We start from the raw sequence: 13,619 nt of genomic DNA on the forward strand, positions 1-13,619 counted from the left end.
TAGCACGTTTCGCTAGTATGGCTGCGGAATTTATGGGGTCAGAACCCTAAACTGCTGCTGTCTTTGCCTAATGGTAAATTCAAATGTAATGTGGCAGTATGGATGGCATTTACAACACATAATGGATTATTTACTAAATAAGTAATGTGGTTCAAACTATTTTTACCTGCTTATCTCTTACAGGCCACTGGGTCCAGGCTGGCCTCGCTTTCTCAGAACATGGCAAACTTGGGCACTGCAACTATAATATCTTTTATTTATGGATGGCAATTAACCCTGCTAGTCTTGGTTATTGTGCCAGTCGTTGCTTTCTCTGCTCTGCTACAAATAAAGGCATTTGCCGGGCATGCACAGAAAGACAGCCAGGAACTAGAAGTGGCTGGAAAAGTGAGTTACATTTGCTAGAAAATGGGCTGTGTTGAGCCTTAATAGGTGAATATGCTCTACAACCTACTCAGGCAAGAATTTCCAGATACCCAGTTCACAGGGACGGATCTAGACCTCGTGGCGGCCAGGGCGAAAAATAGGGGCGTGGCTTCATGGAGAAGGGGCGTGTTCAGTTATGACCCCTGTAGCTGTGCCCTCAGTAGTTGTGCCCCCTGTAGCTGTGCCCCCAGTAGTATTGCCCCCAGTACTGTACCCACTGTAGAGTTGTGCCCCCAGTAATATTGCCCCCAGTAGTGTGCCCCCTGTACAGCTATGCAACCAGTAGTATTGCCCCCTGTAGAGTTGTGCCCCCTAGTTGCGCCGCTTACAAAAAAAATAAATTAATACTTACAATCTCTGCTCCTACTTCCCGACCGCTGCTGCCCTCCGTCTCCGTCTCTGGCCACCAGCGCCGCTCCTCGGATCTATGGGAGAGATGTCATGACGTCTCTCCCATAGCACCGCATAGACACTAGAAGTCAATTATGACCTCTAGCGTTTATGTGCCGCTCCCACAATGCAGTGCGGGTGCGCGATGACTTCATCACGCACAGCACCGGCACCAGTAGCAGATCTTGCCACGGCGGCGGCACCCTCTGGAAGGCGGCGCCCTGGGCAAAAATCCTGCTTGCCCGTAGCAAGATCCGCTACTGCCAGTTCATCACAAGAGTGGCAGCAGGCATTAAATGTGGCCTTGATACATTGCAACATCCTGTGTTGGACTGTTAGTATACTGAAACGCGTATGATACATTATACCGGCGGTCAGGAATGCCGGGCGGTCACATTACCGACACCAGCTTCCCCGACAGTGAGAATGCCGAAGGGGACAGGGTAATTATTTAACCCCTCCTCGGTCTCCTACCCTAACCAGTCTGGGGTGGCGGCTAGAGCTAAAATTCGTAGGGTGCCGGCTAGGGCTACAATTCGTCCCACTGAAAAAAATGCATCCCACTAATACATTACTTTTGGAAAGGAACATTACAATTGACGCACAGGCAATTATGCAAAGAGATCATGTATTAACTATACATCAGACTATTGTTAATATTTGGCCATTGTTTATGAATATTAGGCCATTGGCGGCACTGTTCCATTGGATATTATGGCAGGTTTCTAATTTTACCTTAGCAGAAAAAAACGCTATGGGGTAGCTTTACCAAAGCTTCTAAAAATGAAAAGCGCTGAGGCTGCTGCTTATAGCAACCAATCAGATTCTAGCTATCATTTTCTAGGATACAATAAAGAAATTATAGACAGAAGCTGATTGGTTGCCATAGGCAACACCACCACATTTTTAGAAGCTTATGTAAATCTTTGTGTCTGATTCGTATGGAAGCCTAAATTCATGTGGAAAGCAATCGCAGACTGCGTATGGGAATGTCATGGGCATGTAGGCAAACTTTGGCACTTTATTGGGAAGAGCGAATAGAGATGGGACTCCTGTTTTTGGCCTGTCTTTTCCACCCAGCATGGGGCGGATGTAAGTCCCTATACTAATAAAGATGGATGTGGCAGTGATAAAACAGTGGGTGGCTCAGCCTTCCCCATGAAGATGGACAGATACTAACCATAGACAAGTGGACACTCGCACTAGCTAACAAACAGGCTGCCGTGGCCAGGCAGACAAGTAGTCATAGATGTCTCTAACCCAGAATTAGGCCTCATTAGTACATGCAAATACTGCAGACACAGAAATAGGTTGTTGGAAAATGAATTTTTCATACCGTACCATTGTACATATGAAGGATAAAATGCATTGCCTCCTGATGGGAAATGTTGTGCAATGTGCTACTGTGAGTAGAACACAGTTTAATGCGAATTAAAATCAAAGTCATTGTTCTGTACTTCCACCCAGTAAAGGTGGTAACGTAGATTCCCAACACCTGCACCCCACCCAAGCCAGAAACACTGGGCTGCTACTTGTAGCCACTTTACCTGGCTCTTAACCGAATGGGTGATACAGTGTGTCAGTAATTAAAGGTCACCTATTCCAAGCATCCTACAGCAAACTCTACTTGTCAGAATGTCGCCAAATGTTCAGTATGTCTTAATGAGTCCATGGGAAGGAAATTCCTGGGGGAAAAAGTTGTTAAAAAAATCACCAGGGGGGTGTTTTTCTGCTTGTAAGGTATCAGATATGCAAATTTCCATTCGCAGTCATCCATCTGATCACTATTTACAGTAAACAACATCCTCACACCTTTTTTTATTCTCATCTGGTATTAAATTTAAAATGATGTTAAAGTTACGAGAACGTGTGTTAGTGGTGAAATTGTTTTACCAAATTGTGAATTCAGCACCAGAAGCTTCATGGAAATTTAGGTTGTTAAAAGATCCTTAGATAAGTCCAATTAGTTTGCTGTAACTTTCCTTCCCATGGCCTCATTAAGACATATTGACAATTTGGTGACATTATGATTTCATACTGCCGCCACTAAAATGTTTTACTGATAATTGTTTCCTCCTTTACAGATCGTCACCGATGCTGTGGAAAACATCCGCACTGTTGTCTCTCTAACACGAGAGAGGAAGTTTGAGGCCATGTATGATGAAAAATTAGTATTGCCCTACAAGTAAGACAGCCTATTACCTGTGCTGTGTACCTATGTTCTTACTGTATCTGTGAAGAGATGCATCAATGAAAGTATTACCATAGGGAACAGGTCTTTTACCAAACATCAAAGTGCTATATAACATAGCTGGAAAGTAAATCTATATTTATTTTTATCTCTAGGAATGCCATTAAAAAAGCGCACATCCATGGGCTGACCTTCGGGGTGTCTCAGGCGATCATGTTCTTCGCCTATGCGGCGTGTTTCCGCTTCGGTGCGTGGCTGATAATAAATGGACACATGACTATGGAGAATGTATTCCTGTAAGTGAGCGTGAATATCCAATATACAGTAATAACTGTTGTATACTGTATATGCAGACTGCTTTATAGTTCCGCCTTGGTAGACGTTAGGACTGTGTTCTAATAAATGTATTTTTGTCATGTACCCAACTGTCATTTTTTTGTATTGCGTTATAAAGCTCGGGAGTAAACTGTTCCGCAGTGGTTGTTTCTCACATTCCCAAGTGGCCAGTGTTTTTATTCCAAACTAAATGCAGCCCATTGTACGGCTCATTCACATGTATACTGTAGCATGTGTCTTTTGCAATGTATTTTACTATAAATATGAATTAAATGCATGGTATGCTGGTCTGCTGGTAACAGAGTAATAGAGTTTTTACATCAGTTTCCCCTAAATAACAATTACAGACTATAGATAACTTTAAATGTATCATATAGATATGACACCCTAGTTGTGGGTGTTTGTGTGAAGTTTGGATCGTACCCCGTCTCTGGGGGATATCCAATTATCCCCTGTAAAATATTGGGTCCGGAAAACATCCGTTTTCGGACGTTTTTCGGTCTTTTTTCCGATGTTTCACAGATTTATTTTTATTTTTTTACAGGCTATACAGAATGCCTATAAAAAAAAAAACCTTTCTCCCGAAAACACACAGGTTCAGTGAAACCTGTGTGTTTTCGTGTAAAACAGCCACGTTTTCGGACGTTTCCGGGGATTCTGCTTCGCCTGCCAGTGGCAGGTGAAACAAAATCCCTGATAAGCCGCGGCAAGCTCCGGCTTATCGGGGTTAATTGGATAATTAGCCCTGGTAAATTACCCTGTAGGTTCTTCTTAATGTCACTGCACAGCAGAGGAGCTAAATTCCAAATACAAGGGCGATGACGTCATCGCGCACCGCACAGCAAAGGTCCTCTCCACGAAGAGAAACTAGACGCATAGCGTCTAGTTCCCTTCGTGGAGAGGACCTTTGCTGTGCGGTGCGTTATGACGTCATCGCGCCCCGCACAGTAAAGGACCTCTCCACGAAGGGAAACTAGACGCGTACGTGTCTAGTTTCCCTTCACAGCGGCAGCGGGGGGCACAGCAGCAGCGGATCTTGCCCTGGTGCGGCGCCCTCCGGAAGGCGGCGCGACGGGCAAAAGTCCTTCTTGCCCGTGGCAAGATCCGCTACTGGGTACCATTATATGATCACATTCGACATCAGTTTCAGGAAACATAGCTACAGGGGTTCCACCAAAACTTTTAACTTTAGGAAGGCTATTTTCAGTATGCTTAGATGTGCACTTAACGACATAGAGTGGGATGTTTTAAAAGGGTTGCTGGATAGCAATATTCATAACTTTATTCCCATGGGCAGTAAACACAGGAGTATTAAACTCAAACCGATGTGGCTTAACAAGAAGGTTAAGGCAGAAATGGATAAAAAAAAGCGGGCTTTCAAAGCATTTAAATCTAATGGAAAGGAGGAGTCATTCAAGTATTACAAGGAGTGTAATAAGAAATGCAAAAAAGCAATAAGAGCAGCTAAAATGGAAAATGAAAAGCAAAATCGCTATAGAAAGTAAAACCAATCCTAAAAAGTTTTTTTAAATACATAAACGGTAAAAGGTTAAAAAAGGAGAATATAGGTCCATTAAAAGATGAATTAGGAGAATTGATAAATGATGACGAAATAAAAGCAGAAATACTGAACAAATTCTTCTCATCAGTATTCACCAGTGAAGAACTGATGGTGGGAGTAGAGCATAACAATAGTGACAGTAATGATTCATGGTTAGATACTTGTTTAAGTGAGGAAGTAGTCCGGGAGAGACTAGGCAAAATTAAAATTAATAAATCACCTGGTCCTGATGGACTTCACCCAAGGGTTCTTATGGAGCTTAGTTCACAACTAGCACGACCCCTATACTTGATTTTCAATAGTTCAATTAGATCAGGCATGGTACCGAAGGATTGGCGTATAGCTGAGGTAGTGCCATTATTTAAAAATGGATACAAAAATCTTTCGGGAAACTACAGACCAGTTAGTTTAATATCTATATGTCACGAACCAGTCTCTCACCTTTGCGGGTTCTGGGGTTCATCCGTTGCCAGTGCGTTTGCTCGCGGTGCTGTGCGCCCGTGTGGGGACGCGGCGTGATCAGTGGCACAGGTAATGCAGAGTCTGGGAACTGGAAGTGCGGGGACCAAATGGCCTAAGGCACTGCGGTGTGTCTGCTGTATAGGAGGTGGCCATGTTGGAGACCAAATAGGTAATACAGAGCACTTGTGAAAACACCTGTGGGCAGGTGTAAGCCAATCCCGTGCTTGTGCTGCCTTTAAGTAGGCTGGGATTATGTTACTCTGGGCCAGTGCTTTGTTGTATCAACGCTGTGCTCTAGCTCTGAGCTCTCTCCGTGCATTCCTGTGTGATTCCCGTGGTCCAGATATCGCCTCCGTTCCCAGAGGCCCGTCGGCAGCCTTCACTGCTAAAGATCCACCGGCTCCCCGCTGTGCTGTCAGTTAATCACGCACCTACTGGTAACAATTGGATTCCCAGAGTCTTGCATGAGGAAACCCTGTCTGCCTGCTTTCAACCATACAGAGTTTGGAGGATTCCACTAACTTCAGCTGTTCGTTTGTTCTGCTCTGCATTTAACCCGTTCATCACTTATATCATCTGCTACAGTCTCACAGTGATCTCCGGAACTCGCAAGTAACCCAATTTAGTACTTTTACTTTCTATGTTGCCATTACAAGGATAATTCTTCACAGTCTCTCAGTTACCTCTCAAAACTTCATTGCAAATCCTCACAGTTATTTCTTCATGTCTGCATTACCCAGTTAAACACATTCTACAGTTCAGCATCAAAGCTTGTTTATATTTGGACAATTCAACATTTATTTTCCAGCCTGTTTTAAACGCAATTCCATGAACATTTCTTTTATTTTTTCTTTAAGATATATCCTGCATATTATGTCTATTATTCATGCAATACGTCAGTATACTATGGTGATTAATAACTTGCCATTTACCACTTTACTGAATTGTTATTTTCAATAAATATATGAAACGGAACTTTCTTCGTCCTCCCTGCTTTCTTCATACCCCAGCACCTACACCTGTGGTTGGTCCCGGGTTAACGGATTCACAAAAACACCCGGACCTGACAGTAAGCACTGGCCACATGGATCCGTCAAGTGACCAATTCGCAGGAGGCGGTGCTACGTCAGATATCCTTTCCCGTCTGGAAAACCAGGAGTCTATACAGACACAAATAGTGCAAACTATGGCAGACCGTTTAGAGACTCTACATTCGGCTATTAAAACGTCTCAAGTCCAGATTCCAACTCCGGTTGTCCCAGTTACCACTACAGCTTCTCCTGTGACGCTGCCTACGTCCCGCTTGCAGTTACCCTCTCCGAGTAAGTTTGACGGAACTCCAAAACTTTGCAGAGGATTTCTGAATCAATGCGAGATCCAGTTCGAACTGTTGTCTGCCAGTTTCCCATCAGCTCGTTCTAAGGTTGCATATATTATTGCCCTCCTCTCCGGTCAGGCTCTGGAGTGGGCATCACCATTATGGGAAAGAGGTGATCCTATCCTCTCTAATTACAAGGAGTTCGTATCATCCTTCCGGAGAATCTTTGACGAACCAGGCAGGACCACCTCAGCATCTTTGGAAATTCTCCGTCTACGTCAAAGTTTACGTCCTGTCAGTCAATATATTATTCAGTTTCGCACGTTGTCTTCAGAGTTAAACTGGAATGAGGAGGCCCTGATCGCCGCGTTTTGGAATGGACTTTCAGAGAGAATCAAGGATGATTTAACTATCCGGGATGTGCCAACTAAACTGGATGAATTGATTTCTCTCTGTAACAAACTTGACCTACGCTACAGGGAGCGAAGTTTAGAGAAATCCAGGGCAGAGCGATCCAGTCCACGTTATCATCCTAGGCCTCGACAAGATTCTTCATCACAGTCTCCGGTAACGACAGAAGAACCTATGCAGATTGGGCGCTCTCGCCTCACAGAGGAGGAATGACTTCGTCGTCGACAGGGTAACCTCTGCATGTACTGTGGGTCCTCCGAACATTTAGTTAAATTCTGCAAACTCCGACCGGGAAACTCTCGCTCCTAGCTTATTCAAGAGAGGTTAAGCTAGGAGTTACTTTAGAATCACGTTCTGGGAAAGAGCCGACCTTGTCTATTCAATTAGAAGTTCCAAGTTCTACAGTGAAAGTTTCAGCTCTCCTAGATTCCGGGGCAGCCGAGAACTTCATCTCCTCAGCCTTTGTCTTACGGTCTAAAGTTCAAACCATGCCTCTGGAAGCAGCAGTTGCTGTTACAGCAGTGGATGGAAGTCGAATTCCAGATGGTATAATTACTCATCGAACCGTATGTCTCAAGATGAAAGTTGGTGTGCTCCATTCCGAATACGTCTCCTTCTACGTGATTCCCAAAGCCTCTCAAGATGTGATACTTGGTTTACCTTGGCTGCAGAAACATAATCCTCAACTTAATTGGCAAACCATGGAAGTCCTTTCGTGGGGTAAATCTTGTACCAAGGACTGTTTAGCCTCAATTGTACCTCTCCGGTCAATTAGCCTTCCCGACCTACCTTCGGTGTATCAATCCTTTGCGGATGTTTTCAGTAAACAAGCAGCAGACTCTCTACCTCCTCATTGCGAATGGGACTGCCCAATCGTCCTGGTTCCGGGTAAAACCCCTCCTAGGGGACGAATTTATCCGCTATCCATCCCAGAGACGCAAGCTATGTCTGATTATATACAGGAAAATCTAACCAAAGGATTTATCAGACCATCTTCTTCACCTGCAGGAGCCGGATTCTTTTTCGTTAAGAAGAAGGACGGTGGGTTACGACCATGCATAGATTACCGTGGACTCAATGAGATCACTGTGAAAAACAAGTACCCATTACCCTTAATTCCAGAATTATTTGATCGGGTAAAGGGAGCTACTGTGTTTACAAAATTGGATCTCCGAGGGGCCTACAATTTAATCCGCATCCGGGCAGGGGACGAGTGGAAGACTGCTTTTAATACCCGGGATGGGCATTACGAATACCTTGTAATGCCTTTTGGTCTTTGTAATGCACCTGCAGTTTTTCAAAGCTATGTGAATGAACTTTTTCGTGATCTTCTCTACAAGTGTCTAGTAGTGTACCTGGATGATATCCTAATATTCTCTAAGGATCTAAAGTCTCACCGTCACCAAGTTAAAGAGGTACTGACACGTCTGAGGGAAAATCAACTTTATTGTAAGTTAGAGAAGTGCACCTTTGAAGTATCTTCCATACCGTTCCTTGGTTACATCATTTCTGGATCAGAGCTATGTATGGATCCCGGTAAGGTACAAGCTATCCGAGATTGGTCCACTCCTACAACTCTCAAGGGGATTCAGCGATTTCTTGGCTTTGCTAATTTCTATAGGAGATTCATTAAGAATTATTCTTCGCTAGCTGCTCCCATCACAGCCCTAACTCGCAAGGGAGCAAATCCTACGAACTGGTCTTCTGAAGCAATCAAAGCCTTCTCTGATTTAAAGCAAGCCTTTGGGTCAGGACCCATTCTTCGACAGCCTGATTTGAATCGTCCCTTTCTACTAGAGGTGGATGCATCTACAGAAGCAGTAGGAGCTGTGTTGTCACAAGTCTTTGAAGATAAACAGGTCCATCCCTGCGGATATTTCTCCTGTAAGTTCCTCCCGGCAGAACGTAATTATGCAATCGGTGAGCAAGAATTACTTGCCATCAAGTTGGCATTTGAGGAGTGGAGATACCTTCTAGAAGGAGCACAACATCGCATTACAGTTTATACTGATCATAAGAATCTTCTATATCTGCAGTCAGCTCAGTGCTTGAATCCACGACAAGCTAGATGGGCGCTTTTCTTCACACGATTCAATTTCAAGCTCACCTATCGACCAGGGTCTCAGAACAAAAAGGCAGATGCCCTTTCTCGGTCCTTTGCTTCCTCTGAATCAAATGATGCTACCACGAATCAAGCCATTGTGAATCCTACGTCCTTTTTAATGACTCGAACCTCTCCAGTTCCTCCGCCTGGCAAAACCTTTGTCGCCACAAATCTTCGTAAACGGCTGCTTACCTGGGCTCACTCCTCTTCCTTCATGGGTCATCCTGGGGTTCTAAAGACTCTCAAATTTATTCAACAGTCTTATTGGTGGCCACGTCTCAAAGCCGATGTCCAAGAGTTTATAGCAGCATGTCCTAAATGTGCCCAACATAAGAGTCCAAGAAGTTCTCCACCAGGTTTATTATATCCATTATCCATACCCAAACAACCATGGACTCATATCTCAATGGATTTCGTGACCGATCTACCTCCATCAAAAGGGCGAAATACCATTTGGGTGATAGTGGATCGATTTTCGAAAATGGCACATTTCATTCCATTAACTGGGTTACCATCAGCCCCTTTACTAGCCAGATTGTTCGTCTCTGAAATCTTCAAGTTGCATGGCCTTCTTAGAGAGATCATCTCTGATCGGGGAACACAGTTTGTGGCCAAGTTTTGGAGGTCGCTTTGTTCATCTTTAAATGTCAAGTTGAATTTTTCTTCTGCATATCATCCTCAGACAGATGGACAAACTGAGAGAGTCAACCAAGACCTTGAAACATTTCTCCGGCTATATATATCGTCCTCACAGGATGACTGGGTTGACTACCTTCCATTGGCAGGATTTGCTCATAATAATCTCTTCCATTCGTCTTCAGAATCTACGCCCTTTTATATTAACTTCGGCTTTTATCCTCGTGTGCCAGAGTTCCATCCATTGCCAGCCCTAGAGGTTCCAGCAGCAGATCAAGAACTCCAACGTCTATCTAGAATCTGGAGTTGTGTGCGTAAGTCGTTGGTCAAAACTTCCGCTCGTTATAAATCTTTCGCAGATAGAAAACGTAAAGCTGTACCGAATTACAAGGTGGGGGACCAAGTTTGGATTTCTACGCGCAATCTCAGGTTCAAAGTTCCTTCTAAGAAATTTGCTCCCAAGTTTATTGGTCCATTTCCCATTGTAAAGGTACTCAATCCTGTGTCATACAAAGTCAAGTTGCCACCATCTTTGAGAATTCCTAACGCCTTTCATACATCTTTATTGAAGCCTTTGATTCTCAATAAGTTTCATACTACCCAGTCCAAATCTCCTAAAGTTGACTCTGTGCAAGATGAGGAATTTGAAGTTAAAGAGATTGTGGACTCACGTTCTCGATATGGACGTTTACAGTTTTTGGTCGACTGGAAGGGTTACGGTCCGGAGGAGAGATCCTGGGTTTTCTCTGAAGATGTTCATGCTCCAAGACTGGTACAGAAATACTTCTCCAAAAATCCTGATAAGGTTCAAAGGTGTTCGGAGACCACCCGTAGAAGAGGTGGTACTGTCACGAACCGGTCTCTCACCTTTGCGGGTTCTGGGGTTCATCCGTTGCCAGTGCAGTTGCTCGCGGTGCTGTGCGCCCGTGTGGGGACGCGGCGTGATCAGTGGCACAGGTAATGCAGAGTCTGGGAACTGGGAGTGCGGGGACCAAATGGCCTAAGGCACTGTGGTGTGTCTGCTGTATAGGAGGTGGCCATGTTGGAGACCAAATAGGTAATACAGAGCACTTGTGAAAACACCTGTGGGCAGGTGTAAGCCAATCCCGTGCTTGTGCTGCCTTAAAGTAGGCTGGGATTATGTTACTCTGGGCCAGTGCTTTGTTGTATCAATGCTGTGCTCTAGCTCTGAGCTCTCTCCGTGCATTCCTGTGTGATTCCCGTGGTCCAGATATCGCCTCCGTTCCCAGAGGCCCGTCGGCAGCCTTCACTGCTAAAGATCCACCGGCTCCCCGCTGTGCTGTCAGTTAATCACGCACCTACTGGTAACAATTGGATTCCCAGAGTCTTGCATGAGGAAACCCTGTCTGCCTGCTTTCAACCATACAGAGTTTGGAGGATTCCACTAACTTCAGCTGTTCGTTTGTTCTGCTCTGCATTTAACCCGTTCATCACTTATATCATCTGCTACAGTCTCACAGTGATCTCCGGAACTCGCAAGTAACCCAATTTAGTACTTTTACTTTCTATGTTGCCATTACAAGGATAATTCTTCACAGTCTCTCAGTTACCTCTCAAAACTTCATTGCAAATCCTCACAGTTATTTCTTCATGTCTGCATTACCCAGTTAAACACATTCTACAGTTCAGCATCAAAGCTTGTTTATATTTGGACAATTCAACATTTATTTTCCAGCCTGTTTTAAACGCAATTCCATGAACATTTCTTTTATTTTTTCTTTAAGATATATCCTGCATATTATTTCTATTATTCATGCAATACGTCAGTATACTATGGTGATTAATAACTTGCCATTTACCACTTTACTGAATTGTTATTTTCAATAAATATATGAAACGTAACTTTCTTCGTCCTCCCTGCTTTCTTCATACCCCAGCACCTACACCTGTGGTTGGTCCCGGGTTAACGGATTCACAAAAACACCCGGACCTGACACTATAGTGGGGAAAATATTGGAAGGAATTCTAAGGGACGTCATACAGGAGTATCTAAAGTCCGCTAGGATTATTAGCAAGAACCAGCATGGGTTTGTGAGGGACAGGTCATGTCAGACTAACTTAATTAGCTTCTACGAGGAAGTGAGCAATAATCTTGATCAAGGAAAAGCAGTGGATGTGGTCTTCCTAGATTTTGCAAAAGCCTTCGATACAGTTCCTCACAGGAGACTGTGATCAAATTAAAGGAGATTGGCCTAGGAAAAACTATTTGCACATGGATAAGCAGCTGGTTGGATAGCAGGGTACAGCAAGTAGTGGTCAACAGGAAGTCCTCAACCTGGTCCCCAGTAGTCAGCGGAATACCACAAGGGTCCGTACTCGGACCACTACTGTTCAACATATTTATCAATTACCTAGAAATAGGCCTGGAAAGCACAGTGTCAATCTTTGCAGATGATACTAAACTGTGTAAGGTAATTAATTCACAATTGGAGGTGGAGTCCTTGCAGAATTATCTATCTGAACTTGAACTCTGGGCTTCTAAATGGAAAATGAGGTTCAATACAGACAAATGCAAGGTTATGTATTTTGGGACTAAAAACAAACTTGCATCCTACATATTAAATGGGGAACACCTAGGGGAAACAGAGTTGGAAAAAGATTTGGGGGTATTTATTGATAATAGGCTTAATAACCATACACAATGTCAAAACACAGTAAAAAAGGCAAGTAAGGTGCTAGCGTGCATAAAAAGGGGAATTGAGACAAGGGACTCGGATGTAATCATGCCGCTGTATAAGGCATTGGTACGTCCGCACCTGGATATTGTGTTCAGTTTTGGGCACCATTGTATAAAAAAGACATCAGTGAACTCGAAAGTGTTCAAAGGTGGGCTACTAAATTGATTAAAGGCCTAGAAGGACTGGACTATAAGGAAAGACTTACTAGGCTGAATATGTATACACTAGAAAAGAGGCGCCTAAGAGGAGATATTATTAATATCTTCAAATATGTAAAGTGACATCACAAAGAGTTATCAGAGGAATTATTTATTAAAAGAACACAGTTTAGGACACGTGGGCACTCGCTGCGACTGGAGGAGAGAAAGTTCAGAACGCAACGGAGGAAAGGGTTCTTCACTGTTAGGGCAATCAGGATGTGGAATTCCCTGCCAGGGAAGGTGGTAATGGTGGACTCTGTAATTGGATTTAAAAAAGGAATGGATACATTTCTGAATGAAAAAGCTATCCAAGGTTATAATACTTAAAATATCAACATGGTTAATCCGGGGGTAACATGAGTTATAGTAGCTAACTAGTCATAAAACATTATTTAGCAAGTATGTAGAATCATCACAACTTAAAATAGGTTGAACACGATGGGCAATTTGCCTCTATTCAACCTCAAATACTATGTTACTATGTTAGTACATTCAGTGTCGCAGTCCAGTGCAGTTATTGTTGTTTTGTTTATTTCTATGTTGCTGAGGTTTGATAGTAACATAACGATTGTGATATCTGACATTCAAGGAAATCTATTACCTCCTCAGGGTGTTCTCAGCCATTGTATTCGGGGCTATGGCTTTGGGTGAGGCCAGTTCACTCACTCCAGACTACGCTAAAGCAAAGATGTCAGCGGCTCAAATATTCCACCTGCTGGAGAAGGAGCCCCTCATAGACAGTTATAGCACCGATGGACAGAGGCCTGTAAGTAGACACTATATTTTATAAAGAGTGTGACAAATACAGTACAATAAGCCCCATAGTGCACTGGGCACAATAACTGAGTTTGATTCAATAAACCATTATTGCTATTAATGCACTCT

The 13,619-nt window shown here is 43.6% G+C and overlaps 1 protein-coding gene across 2 annotated transcripts in view; it reads left to right on the forward strand.

Moving 5' to 3' along the window:
* The window catches only part of LOC134927267 (ATP-dependent translocase ABCB1-like), a 503,919-nt gene that overhangs the window by 443,980 nt on the left and 46,320 nt on the right, over positions 1–13,619 (forward strand). For both annotated transcript variants that reach the window (XM_063921477.1, XM_063921479.1), the window contains exons 21-24: positions 184–387; positions 2,901–3,001; positions 3,163–3,303; positions 13,344–13,500. In XM_063921477.1, the coding sequence (XP_063777547.1) occupies positions 184–387; positions 2,901–3,001; positions 3,163–3,303; positions 13,344–13,500 (603 nt within the window). The remainder of the gene's footprint in view (positions 1–183; positions 388–2,900; positions 3,002–3,162; positions 3,304–13,343; positions 13,501–13,619) is intronic.

Source organism: Pseudophryne corroboree, chromosome 5, assembly GCF_028390025.1.
Source record: "Pseudophryne corroboree isolate aPseCor3 chromosome 5, aPseCor3.hap2, whole genome shotgun sequence".
Taxonomy (NCBI): Eukaryota; Metazoa; Chordata; class Amphibia; order Anura; family Myobatrachidae; genus Pseudophryne; species Pseudophryne corroboree.